The sequence below is a fragment of the Penicillium malachiteum genome (assembly GCF_028827825.1).
Source record: "Penicillium malachiteum strain IBT 17515 chromosome Unknown utg000003l:1.0-4950554.0:1.0-4952489.0, whole genome shotgun sequence".
Lineage (NCBI taxonomy): Eukaryota > Fungi > Ascomycota > Eurotiomycetes > Eurotiales > Aspergillaceae > Penicillium > Penicillium malachiteum.
Window position 1 is genome coordinate 378,388 of NW_026643096.1, and position 13,500 is coordinate 391,887.

Here is a 13,500-nt window from a genome sequence, read left to right on the forward strand (position 1 = left end):
GTCCCCGGTCCAGATGACATCTCCGAGTGGGGCGGTGAGGAGAAGACCTCGGGTGGCGCAATCATAGAGAGAGCTATACACAATGCAAGTACGGAGTATACAGCCTCAAATTCCAAGGTTCAAGTTAGCCTGACCATGACAACCTTGGAATCAATGTAAAGTAGTAGGGATTCAATTTCAAATTTGATTGAGTCCTCTACTAGTACGTGGTACTGAGCTGTTTCGGGATACTTTTAATCAATACTTACAACTCTACAACTAGAGAAGAATGTAAGACTTGAACAGTTGATTGATTATGAACTTGATTGTATAATGCATAGTGGAGAATGTATATGTACTAGCATCCTCAATGCTTTTATTCTTCATCACTCATTTCCCATCCACTCTCACTCTCGCTAGCACTGTAAGGCGAATGCTTGCGATCTTCTTTCTCCTCTTTTTTCTCCTCCGGTGTCTCCACAACTGCTACAGCAGCAACGGTGGCAACAGCCGCAGCCGCGGCCTGAGATTTCTTGCCCGAAAACTTCTTAGTCTTCGCAGCCTTGCGGGCCTCCTCCTCCTCTAGTGCAATTCTCTTCGCCTGCGCAGCAATCAACTCAGCATCGCGCTCCATGACAGTCATGAGCTTCTCCAGAGCCGGAGCATACGCCTGTGCAATGGGGATATCCCGAACCTTGATGCGGAGATAATCCATGCAAGCCGCAACAGCGGGGTGAGAGCGACCAGATTTGATAGCTCTCCGGGGTAGAGCAGGACGGTCCCTGGATGGAAATCGGATGTCATCTAAGAGCTTAGCACCAGAATCAGCAGCAACGGGCTCATCTTGATCATCGAAGGGAATATCTGCATCCTCCTCTGCTCTTGGAGTGGGATTATCCTTCTTAGACGACGAGAGGCTGCGCGCACGGGATTCAGCCTGGTTGCTTAGATTTGCGGATTTGGCGTATCGCTGACTGAAGTGCGTGAGGAGAATAGACTGAGCTCCCATACGACGTCCAACTTCTAATGCCTCGCCCATAGTGGAATGACGCTTCGCAAGGGCGGACCCAACCATATCATCTTCGAAGGTAGCCTCGTGAATGAGCACGGTGGAATCTTGACCGATGGATGCGAATTTGTCTGACGGTCTGCAGTCACCCGAGTAGGAGACCTTGAAACCATCTGGGAAGACGAAAGACGCGGCAAGAGCGCCGCGGCAGTGTCTTACGTAGGTGGTGAGAATATCTTTGAGACCAGTGGCAGATTTAAGCAGCGGTGTGAGTGGCGACGAGTCATCGTTAAAATCGAGAATAGTTTTACCCATTTTCGGACCGAACGGAAGCCCGCCATTGTGTCGATGCCTGTAGCCAAACTTGGTAGCAACAGAGATCTCAGTCGGTTCTGGGAAAGCGCAGAGACAGACAAGCTTATCGAAACCAAAATTCTCAACGGAAGCATACTCTTCGATCCAACTGACCATCATTTCGTCAGATACCAAGAAAAGACGCTTCTCCTTAAGGATCTTGGACAGATCTGTTTCAGGAGTAGTGGACGGTTTAGCATCGGCCCCGTAATTCTCACGGTACCAGGCTTTGATGAGTGAAGCCGTGCCCAAGTGGTGATCAGCGTGTAGATGGCTAATCCAGATCATACGGAGATTTTGCAAAATGTCACGTACTTTCTCTGGCTCAAACACGCGCTCTAACTGACCAAGGGTATTTTCACCACAGTCAAGGAGGTAATAACCGGATCCTGGAACATAGACCAAGGTTGCGGAAACATTACGGTACTTTGATGGGGCTGATGATCCTGTACCGAGAGCAGTGATTTCAGCATCTCCTCCAGGCAGTTCCTGTCGGAACGCTTCTAACTCCTCCTTGAACTCCTTTTTGGTAGTACGTCGGCGAATGTGATTCATTCGTTGCTCGACAGACTTGGGAATCCTGAAGACAGTCTTGGCAGTGTTCAGGCGGGGAACCACCTCATCTGTGTTGAGTTTATAGGTTGGCTCCAGATCAATGATAAATCCCGGATCAAGAGGCTTAAATGGAGGAGCGCTCTGGGACCTGGTAGATCGAGAAGTAGAGCGGGGAAGAGTAGCTCGGTTCTGGGGAATGGTCACATTATCGTGAACAGGGATAGAGTAGCTGTCACCCTTGAGTCGAGCCAGGCGAACAGCGGCTTGAGCAACACTTGGAAGCGCCAAGTAGTTCGGAGAGTAGTCTGTGCCTGAGACTGTGTGCTCGCAATGAGACATCTGCGCCACGAATTCTCGAAGCTTGGGGTGATCACCCACTCCGGGACCCAAAATCCAGACGAATGCTTTGAGTCCGGTGGTCACAGCAGGGGATTTCCACTCTGGCCGTTGCACCAATGACTCTACATACTCGACTGAGGGCACATCCATAATGGCAACTCCAGATCCAGGGCGAGTTTCACCCAAAACCATATCGGAGGTGATTGTCTTGCCGTCCTCTGACTGAACACTCTCTCCCCTCGCCAACTTAGCATAATCAGGACCCGCCTTAACTTTCAATTGCTTGGCCATTTTAGGATCGAACTTTCCACGATTATCATGGCTACGAACAATATAGCTGAGCGCATCCTGTGAAGGAGATGTGGGGGGCAAACTTTCTATCTTCGCGCCTGGCCAAGGTTGCCGAACAAATACCTTGATATCGGGCAATGGCTTGCCTTCACCTGGTTTAGGACCATTGTAGGGCTCCATGTCCTTTGTTTCCGGGTTGCGCACAAACATTGCAGCAGGCATGTTCACTTCAGCCAGCGGGGTCTCAATCAGGGTATCCATTTTCCAGGTTGAGTTAAACATGTCTGAGACAATAGCCTGGCGCATCAACTGAGTCTGCGCTTTCTGGTCTAGCTCAGTTTTAGGTTCATCGGATTCTCTGAATTCATCCAGGCTGCGCTTTCGTGGACTCTGCGGTCGGAGCTGTGTAGGTGGGCTGAAAGTAGTGGGGGATGAAGCCTGAGGTCTGATAGGTAACGCCCAGACTTTGATGTTGTGGTCGGTCCAAGTAGGTTTCTCAAAGGGATCCTCCGCATCACCACGGGTTTGGCCGGCGATGCCTTCGAAATCATATTCTTGCGTGAAGACCGGGGTTCCTTTCCTGAAAACGAATCGTCGAGCAGTAGCGAGGGTGTGAGTCAGGTTCGTTGTGCCATGGATCGTCAATTGGCCCCTGTTGGGGTTCTGGGTATGAGCAACAGCGGGTCTTTTCTCTTCGGGGGTATCCTGAAGGGCGGCCTTGCGAGCAGCCTTTTTGCGATTCTGTTCCTCGATGGCCGCATTTCCGGATGCTATAGCATCTGCCAGGGTCAGAATGAGACCAATGAGACCACCGGTGTTGGCCCACTCCGTGCGCCCAGTGATAAAGACATCATTTAAGTTGACAAGCTTCGCACCGCGCTCGGTACAAGCACGCTGGAAACCCTCGGACACTTGGCCAAAGATATATCGCTTATCGGGATAATGGAGGTAGATCGCGGTGCCGGGCGTGTCCGCGGTCGGCGTGGCAATGACTTGCCAGAAGGCCTTCATTGGTTGGGATGGTCCCTTGGGGAGGGGAGGTTGTTCGGGCGATTGAAGTGACTTGGGATTGCAAAGAATATATTTCCGAGATCTGGCAGAGCCAGTAGAGGGGAGAAGGATAAAGTCTTTCGGGAGTGGTCTCGTGCGGGCTGCTGATGTACGTGGATTTCGAGAAACTGAACGCGGCGCTGATGGCGATCGCGGTGGCGAGGAGGTCTGCCTTGAGATTACTTGTTTGATGAAGGATCTTGCTGTATGACTATGCTTAACGGTTGAAAGCGAGCGGTGGTAGCTAGGGAGTTTGAGCTGGGAGGCGCGATGTAGCCCAAGAACCAAAAACGGGGAACTTGTTCCAAAGACGCGCCGAGCGATTCCGCCAGGGTTCGCGGTAATCAATTTACCGCGGGCACCGAAGGAAGCCAACTTGACTGATCAAAGGCAAGAAGGGGAAAGGCTCAGACCGGGCGAATTGATGGAGAGAAGAAAAGAGTAGATTGTCGCGAACATTCGAAGTCGAAATCTTTTCCACGGGCCGTCAATGTGGGGCTTAGCAAATATGGAGTAGAAACCTTGGAAGAGCCTCCATTATCATTACTACATAACTAACATCACATTAAAGATATTGTTCATTTTAAATTTGATCTTTATCGCTAGTTTTATTACCTCAGACAAGTTTTCATGGACACTATACAGAAGGTGATCAATACTATATGTACTAGTAGCTAGATCTTAAGAAGCTTTGGACTCGAATGTCCTAAGTAGATTTGCCATGCATCAACTTGTAAGGTTCCTCTACACAAGGTACCTTTTATTCAAGGTTACCGGACATATGTAGTAGTATAAAAGACATCCCTGAAATTAGTATCTAGAAGGACAAGTAAAGTAGTAGGTACTAAGGTAGGTACCCATACATGTACTTATACACATAAGGGCTCTGATAGAGGAAGGTGAAGGTATCACTTTGCCAGTCCAACCTACTACTACTACCTCGCTGGCTATCTACCTTGATGCATGTGCGGATATGTACAGTCTGAGCCTAATTCCGGTGTTCATTTAACATAATGAAATATCTGCCCAATCATTGGGCCTTATTATAGGTACACCAGTTGACCACGCATGTCGAGTCTAAAGTACATTGGACACCTGCATGAGAATACATTAATGACTCAATGCTACAGATGAAAGCAGATGTACTGTTGTTTCATTTGATGCTTTTATTCATCTCATACGTCATTTGAGGTCACTTGTCCCATAACAGTACCCAACTTGGCTAAGAATGCCAGTCGTCCCGGGATCATACTCATACCTACTGAGTAGGTATAGGGTATGCCTATATTCCAAGGTTAGTCACGAGGTCAAATTTGCAATGTGGCTAGCTGTGCTTCTTCAGCCTAGCACTAGTGGAATGTAACGCATGGATGATTCAGAGCTGGAGCGGATCATTAGACCATACAGACCACTTCTGGGCACTTCTCGGCAATTCTGAGGAACTCCTAGTGGGGATCGGGCGTGATGGAGCAACTCATAGCCTATCGCTTCTGATCATCCTAAACAACAACTCAACGATCCCGATGTCCAATCGAAGAGCTCGCTTATCATCATGAAGATCTTCATTCAATGTTGTCAAGCTGCATATTCGTGTAACCGTGTAAATTGACTAACCCCATATGATCAGGCGACGAACATAATGATCAACATACCCCTTTACTATAAAGACCCCGGATCCCATGATGCAGATCAGCCCTGACATCTGGATCTTTCAGATGTTCGAACTCCTTGAACCTTGGCCCCCCCTGTTAGTGCATAGTAGCTTGAACAAAATGACATCGGAAATACCCAAACCACCTGGAATCCCTATCCTAGGGAATGTGTTTGATGTGAACCCCAACGACACATGGATTTCGTTAATCAAACTCTCACAAAAATACGGTAAGTGTCTCAAGTAATAGCTGTGCTAAAAAAAATTCAATTTAATCTAACATCTACTAGGCCCGATTTTCAAAATTAATGTTCTGGGAAAACAGATCGTTTTCGTGAGCAATGTCGCCCTGCTAGAAGAAATATGCGACGAACGACGATTCCGAAAATGCGTCGTCGGCCCCATTGTGGAGATGCGACAACTAGCCCACGACTGTCTCTTCACAGCTTACGACTCCGAAAAGATATGGGGTATCGCCCATCGCATCATGGCACCATACGTGACACAACTAGCAACAGACCAAGGATTCAAGGATATGGCCAAAGTGATCCCCGATATCACGGAGAGATGGACGTCCGGACCCAAGAAGCGAGTTCTCTTCACCAGTGACCTTGATCGTTTACTCATGACATCAGTCATGCAAAGCTTCTACAATCAGAGAATCGAAGTTCTCGAGGGAGCCGAGCCTCCACTCATTCAAGCCTGGAAATCAATAACCGATGAAGCGATGAAGCGACCTAATCGTCCAAAACTCCTGAACTCGTTACTCTACGACCGCGGCTTCAAGAATAACATCAAGCTCATGCGTGATTACGCGGCCAACATTGTGAAAACGCGAAAGGAGAAGCCACTTCAATCTCGGGATGACCTCCTCTACGGATTACTCAACAATTCTGACCCCGAGACCGGCGAGAAACTCGATGAATCACGAGTTATTGATGAAGTGGTAACAATGTTCATTGGAGCAGCGACTGCACCAAACCTCGTCGCATACGCTCTCTACTACCTTGTCAAGAATCCCGAGGCGGTTGCGAAAGCAAGACTCGAGCTTGACCGGGTCGTTGGTCCCGATGGGGAGTTCCAACTTGAACATATCAAAAGTCTTGAATACTGCGAAGCTATAATCCGCGAGTCTCTTCGTCTTTCCGCTGTGGCACCGGGATTCAACATCGAGCCCATTCCAACAGATGATAAGAGTCCGGTATTGCTTGGTGGGGGTCAATATCAGATCCCACATAATCAAGCCATCATATCGGTTCTGTACACTGTGAACCGAGATCCAGATGTCTTTGAAGATCCTGAGGCCTTTATCCCGGAGCGTGTTATGGGTGAGAAGTGGGACAAGCTTCCGATGGGAGCAAAGAGGAATTTTGGAAATGGTAAACGACAATGCTATGGCACGACGTGGGCATGGAGATGGTCCATCTTTACGCTGGCGAGTATTATCAAGGATGTTGATTTCGAATTTGAGAATCCAGAGTACAAGCTGGAGTCTAATGGGGCCTTCAGTTTGAATCCACTCAACTTTTATGGTCTCGTTAGTCCTCGGCAAAGATAATCAGGGTTACTTATGGTCCATTTCTTTCATTTTGGATATTCTGTTTCGGATATACCCCTCTCATCTGAGGATTGCACATGTGCAAGTGCCGAGGTTGTGTACCCATGAATGCCAGTTTTGATTCAAACAATATTCCCAATACATATTGATATTCTTCTCCCATTGTCAACAAATATAAGTATCTACATCTGATCAACTGGTAGTCCGATCCCGAACTTCAGTTCCAGTGCCAGTTCCATCCTCAATATCACTCTTCCCCTTCACCTCACCCGCAGACCCCAGATCCAACCTCCGGTCTCGCCTCTCTCTGACAAGCTTCTTCCGAGTAACAAAACTCCAAAGATAAGCCCCATTCACAACCTCATGACCACCCCCTTTCAAAAGCCACACGTTCCCCAAGAGAGTAGTCAACAGCACACCAATCCACATGAACGGCATCATAGCAACAAACGCCCACTTAATCCCACTCCTAGGATCCGACTCATCAACACCACTTTTATTCTCAAAGACGGTCGACATAATAGTCAGGCCCACCAGACCACCAAACGGAAGCGCAAATGCAACCAAACTTGTAACCTGGGCTGTCATCGTTGGGAAGAAAGCTAGACCATGGAGTGAGGCAGGGTTCATTCGACTGCCAACACCAAAGCCCACTAGAGCCATCATGCCGTATATGAGGTCTGTTTGAGATTTATGAACAGCCGATGCTAAAACGGTTATACCAACTGCGGTGGCGATACTACCAACAAGAAGGATGGGAAGGGTTTGACGAGGCCAAAAGTTGCATGCAAACATGACGAAGTAGGCACCACCTGCAAATGAACAAAGGATATTAGCATGACAATCGAAACAGAGGACAATATTGGAAACCTTGGATCACTTACCACCGTATCCCGGAAGAAAATACAATAAAGCCGTTCCAGAAGAACTAGAGCTTTTCCCTTCCACCAAATCAAAGTACAAGTCCATGAAATACATAACAGCAAACATGGAAGCACCCATCGTGAAGTTGATCGCAAAAAGCAACGCAATATTCCGTTGCGAGAGTACTTTCCAGGGCATCATAGCCTTCTGCCTTGGTAAAGCTCTCGCTAACAGGGCGTCAGGAGCCATAAGGCGTTCGTATACAACCCAAGCAATAGCCATAATGCCACCAAGAACGAGAGGAGCAATGACAGCAGCAGAGTTCCAAGAATAATTCCCACCAGCCCAAGTCAAGCCCAGAATCAAAAGACCAAATCCCCAAAGGAAAAGCATCTGACCACCAAAATCAATAGTAGAAACGCGAGCGATGAAGCGTTTCGACCGGGTTGATAAATCCCTTCCATCTAACTGAACCAAAGGCTGTGGACCCAGCAGATCTTTTCTCAGTAAGATAAGGAGCACGATCATAGCGAGGATACCAATGGGTAGGTTAATAGCGAAGCACCAACGCCATGAAGCAGTGGTCAAGTAACCACCAATAACGGGACCAATACTAAATCCCACACCGGCGACAATAGCGAAGATGGTCCAGTTAACCGCGTAATCTGAAAGCGAGACACCATCTGCTAGGATCGTACGAACGGATATAGTTACTCCTGCGGCGCCGATACCCTGTATCGCACGGCCAAGAAGGAGGACACTGAATTTTGAGGTTGGGGATCCAGTACAGATGGCAGATCCTAATACCATGGTGAGCGTCGCTGCTTGGAGGGTATTGTGTCTGCCGAATAGATCTGTGAGTTGGGCCCAGAGGAATAAGGAGGCGGCGGAGGTAAGGTTGAAGGATGAGATGATCCAGTTTAGTTGGCTGAGTTGATCTATACAGGTGAGTATGGGTAGTGAGATTGTTGATTAGAAGACATACTGAAATCTGTTGCGATGTATGGTAAAGCAGATGCAACAATCGTTGTATCTAGTGATGAAAGACAGAAAGGACCAAATAGACCAAGAATGAGCTTCAAGCGATATGTTCTTCTGAGTTTCTTTTCGGCTTTCTCTTCCGGTGAGACATCTTTCTCGACTGTTGATGGTATATGGCCTTCTGAAGCAGGAGATTCATTCGTTGTTTCAAGTTGCTGGGGTTGGTCTGGCTGTTGATCCTCTAGTCTCTTTCTTTCATTTCGCTTTTTGATCTTTTTGTATATTAAAATCATAATCTCGCCGAATCAGTCAAGTAGGTTAGTCGCTTGTAGATAGGAAAATGAAATGCTTGTTTCACGACAAGAAAAGAAGACAAGATGAATTGAGGATCTTATGTACAAAGCCATAGAAAATCTTCATATACAACAACATGTAACCATGGTAAGCCATGACCCTGAGAAAGCGGATCAAGCTTGGTCATGTAGAGCCATTAGTGGAGTCAACCAGCACAAAGTCCAAGCAAGTTGAGTGGAAAGTGGACAATCAGATGGAAGCCTTCGCGAGTTTCGACTAAAGGAGGTCTAGTGTCAAAGTCAATTAAAGCTAAGCCTTGGAGTAAAATTTTCATTTCGCACAGTTTACCTACTAGTCAAGAAGACTCCATGCTTTCATGGTTCATTATAAGAGGTTTATCCACTCTTTACTCTGCCAAAAGGGTAAGAGTTGCGAAAATCCGGCACCTCGGCTAATTTATGAATATAAGGGACTAGATAGGATTAGCATATTGGATGTGATTGTTTAGGCAACATCATATCAAAGCCACCTGCTCATCTGGCACGTACTTAAAACTAGTATATTCTAACTACAAGTAACTCATGGTTGCCTGAACAAAGTGGTTTATGCACGATCTAAACTAGTGAAAAGTAGTAAAAAGTAGATGTACATGTCAGGAATCATTATCCACCATATTGAACCAATCAACTTTTCTCTCAATTACATGGTTCGGGTCCCTTCGCAGCATAGCCACACAGTCCCAAGCAAGTTTACATCGGTAGTGGCGCAGTATTAACCAATAGTTACCGGTCACTCTATTCGGTTATACAAGTATATGACTGCCTAGAGATGTCTGTCATCATCGATAGTTAGGGTGATGGCCTAATTGAGACATACAGAAAATGACATGTTCAAGGATGCAAGATGATAAATAGGATAAGATGAAGAACAATCCATCTCGATTAGTACATATCGCCCGAGTCGGACGTACTCTCCCAACATTGTATTATTAGAATAAGCCCAAATCCATACTCCAAATTTAGAGCTTGCGGGCCCTGATACCCGGTGACACCTGGCATTTGCAGTTGTCCAAGAAACCACACAACATTAGCATGACCAAGCGTCGGCCCTCGACACTTGGGCACCTGGGTACCCGGTGGACCGTATGGCCCCTCCCGAGGTCACTAATCATGATAAATAGTGAGAGCGGCCCCAATCCATCAGATACCGACTAAGCCCGGAGATTCAAGTTCCGAGTTCAAGGTTAAGGTCTTGTCCGTAGTTCGTGACATCGGAAGATCACCACTACGACTGTATGTCTCAGATATGCGGGATAGATCTACTCTATGTATCTAAGAAGCCGTATCCTAACTACCGGCATCTCCCTGTTTCCACATACTCGTATATTACTATGTATGTACATTTGTACATGCCCAGGTGTACACGCCGGGGCCGGAGAGCCAGGTAAGGGAACCCGACATCTGCAGGGGTGCGCCTTATCACCTGGGCACATCCACGAATTCAAGTTGCTGACTCGGACATGTTAGCGCTGATACAGGAATGCAGAATAATCACTTCCAAGGTTCCAAGGTTCAGCCTTGGTATCCATTACATCCTTCGGATCCACTTGAAACTCCATTATACATCTTGCGGGGTAGAGAGGGGAAGTACGGAAATCAAAATCCAAGCGCCTAGATCAAATGTTGAAAAAGATCTTAGCGAGTTAGCCTTCAACATCTAATCCAAAATGTGATCAAGGTGGGGTAGTGTTTTAAACTAGTATCAGACTTATGACTGGCCGGATCAACTTGAAGGTGGGTTCAAGTTGTGATCAGTAGATCGCAGGTTATAGGATGAATAACATGCATAGTGATGGCGAATTAGCGCCAATGATTAGCATCTGCAATGTGATCATCCAGTGATCTGATGTTTACTGCCCAGGTGCCAGTGGGCGCCTAGACTCATCACTTCCAATGTTCGCAGTCACGTATGCTCCAGGGCTGAGGTAGGGCTGAGTCGCCGAGAGATTCAAGATTGACAAGTCACTAAGGACCCACCAGACGACGATTAAACCTGAAACACTTGAACTAGAGGGAAGGTTGAACAATACTAGTATGTAGTGAATAGGTATAATCAATTTTGAGCTTATTTTGCTAATCCATCACATACGCCATAACCGTTACCAAATTTCCACCCAATAAGCCCATCCCGGGATACACAATATATGATGACAAAAAAATAGCGCCGTAAAAAATCCCGAGGGCCGCTTGACACGATCGGCGAGTACAAGATAGCTCAAATAAGAGTGGTGGGTATTCACACCATGATAAAGGAAACCAAAATGCCGGTACCAAAGAGAGATATACAAAGAAAAAACGAGATGTCAAAAAGATGGACGCTAATGGAGGGAATCACTGAAGATGAGACGTGACAGACGAAACCCGCTCAAAGGCGGCTTCCATACTTGAGCAGAGTGTGTGGAATCGAGCACGGGCAGCAGCAGAAACATGGGTGTTGTCCACCACCAGTTCGTACTGAGAGGACGACTTCTCGGAAGGCACACCTTCAAAAACAAGCTCTGAGGCAGCAGATGGGGCAGGAGAATCAACAAAGAGAGCAAAAGCGGGATCAGACTCGTCGATCTCAACATCGGGGTTGGCAACTCCAATGTCAGACTTCTGGCTGGCGACTTCAGGGTGAGAGATAACCGGGGCCTCGTCCTTGCTAGGCTCAGAGGAGGGCATAGCGGATGACTTTCCAGACAGAATCTCGGCATCAAAAGCGGGACCCTCGGGAACTTCCAGAATAGCGAAAACGGGGGTGTTGCCGTAGTTCATGTCAATTCCCGAGTTCCAGCCACTGTTGATCATGGAGGTGTCCATGGACTGGTTAGGGACCATGACCATGTTGGTCTGGGGGTTGTGTTGCATTTGAAATTCCTGGGTGCGGGGAGGGTTGTTCTCCTTGGGGGCTTGCTGTTGTTGAACCTGGGGCTGTTGCTGAGCCTGCTGGTGAGCCTGGACCTGGGGTGGAACAGTTTTGGGCATCTCGTTCAGGAAGTTGGCGAAGTGAGGGGATCCCAAAAGCATACGGGCAAGATCATTCAAACGAGCGTTCTCCTCAAAGAGGGCACGGTTCTGGAGACGCATTTCGTGAGCCTCGTTGGTGCGAGCGGCGACTTCACTCTCAAGCTGGCCAATGTACTCTGGATATAAATGTTAGCTTCTTGAACACCATGTTGGGAGTAATCTAGTATAGATGTATACACACCCTTGCGACGAGAACGGAAAGCACGAGCGGAAACCTTGTTACGCAGTTGACGACGTTCCTTGCTGCTCAGCTTCTTGCCCTCCTCACTAGCGAGAAGACGCTCATCCTCATCCATATCGGCCTCATCCTTGCGAGCCTTGGCCATCTGGGGGAGAATAGACGAAGGAGATGGAGAGACTTCGCCGGCCGCGACAGCATTCTGGCGCATCTGTTGTAAGAGGCGAGAGATACGCTCCTCGACAATGGGGTCTGGGTTGTGGGACACACGGGCGGGGGCAGCACCACCAGCAGGTTCCTCGATGCGGCGCTGCTGCATCTGATGACGGACCATCTCTTGGTGCTTCTGTTGTTGTTGCTGTTGCTGTTGTTGAGCCTTGGCCATCGCAGCCTGCTGCTGATGCATACCCGGGTACATGCGACCGACTTGAGTGGAGGGACCAGCCTGAGCCAGCTCATGGCCGCCGAGAGCGTTGGGGTCGACGTATTGGCTCTTATTGCCGGGAGTCGCGGAGAAGTAGTAAGGTGTGGAGTTGATACCTTCGGACTCGATATCCATCTCAGATGGGTTTCGGGCCGGGGCCGCATTGAAATCAAAGGGGGCGTCTTCGCGCTTCATGTGTGGGTACATTTCACCAGCATTCACGGGGAAGCCTTGGTTGTTGTTGTAGTTCATAGGATTGACTTGTTGGCTGTAACTCATAGACAAAGCACCGGGAACCAGACCAGTCTGTTGGCGGTGATCTTCGTAATGATGGCTAGGGGCTTGATAAGCGATTGGAGATTGTCCACTTGAAGCGAAGCTGGCACTCCGGGCATCGCCCACGCTGTAATCTGTACTTGCGACCGAGGGTTGACTAGCTAAGGCGACTTTTGGCCGGGCGGCATCAGCAGAAGTGTAAGCGAGTTGGTCGAAGTTGATAAATGAGTCGAGATCTTGGTCGTAACTAGCGGGCATGTTCGGGATGGGGGAAGCGGTGGAGTGCAAAGGATGCTCTGCGAGGGTAGCCATGATTATAATAAAATAATTTTCCGTTCGGGGTCGAACGTTAGAAATAGGAATAGGTGGGAAAGAGGGGGGCTTTCTTTTTAGTAGATAAACGAGAGAACTGAAGTGGGCTAAAAGAATACGATTCAAGCAAAAGGTTGGGTCTGAATGGAGTAATGGAGTAGGGAGACAGGGGAAACAGGGAGATACAAGGAGTTGGTTAAGAAGGAGCGAGACCCAGAGATGAAAAGGATTGCGCGTCCTTTAGATGAGTCAGCGGGACCTAATGTTTTTCGTGCTGTGATTGGTCCGGGGGGCTAGCACTGAAACGGGTGTTGTTT

The 13,500-nt window shown here is 48.0% G+C and overlaps 4 protein-coding genes across 4 annotated transcripts; 1 reads left to right on the plus strand and 3 right to left on the minus strand.

The window, feature by feature from the left end:
- Positions 1-355: 355 nt before the first annotated feature.
- Positions 356-3,538, minus strand: N7483_006465 (ribonuclease Z; the record flags this gene model as incomplete). The annotated part of the gene is made up of 1 exon (XM_057089902.1): positions 356-3,538. One exon carries the CDS (start codon positions 3,536-3,538, stop codon positions 356-358), a length of 3,183 nt encoding a protein of 1,060 aa, XP_056944643.1.
- A 1,811-nt stretch (positions 3,539-5,349) lies between these two features.
- On the plus strand, positions 5,350-6,786 carry N7483_006466 (uncharacterized protein; the record flags this gene model as incomplete). Its single annotated transcript, XM_057089903.1, has 2 exons — positions 5,350-5,458; positions 5,519-6,786. 2 exons carry the CDS (start codon positions 5,350-5,352, stop codon positions 6,784-6,786), a joined length of 1,377 nt encoding a protein of 458 aa, XP_056944644.1.
- Positions 6,787-6,978: 192 nt separating this feature from the next.
- Positions 6,979-8,924, minus strand: mfs56 (uncharacterized protein; the record flags this gene model as incomplete). The annotated part of the gene is made up of 3 exons (XM_057089904.1): positions 6,979-7,598; positions 7,671-8,588; positions 8,636-8,924. The coding sequence occupies 3 exons, from the start codon at positions 8,922-8,924 to the stop codon at positions 6,979-6,981; spliced, it is 1,827 nt and encodes a 608-aa protein (XP_056944645.1).
- Positions 8,925-11,315: 2,391 nt separating this feature from the next.
- N7483_006468 (bZIP transcription factor) lies at positions 11,316-13,183 on the minus strand (the record flags this gene model as incomplete). The annotated part of the gene is made up of 2 exons (XM_057089905.1): positions 11,316-12,109; positions 12,175-13,183. 2 exons carry the CDS (start codon positions 13,181-13,183, stop codon positions 11,316-11,318), a joined length of 1,803 nt encoding a protein of 600 aa, XP_056944646.1.
- Between the last annotated feature and the right edge of the window lie 317 nt (positions 13,184-13,500).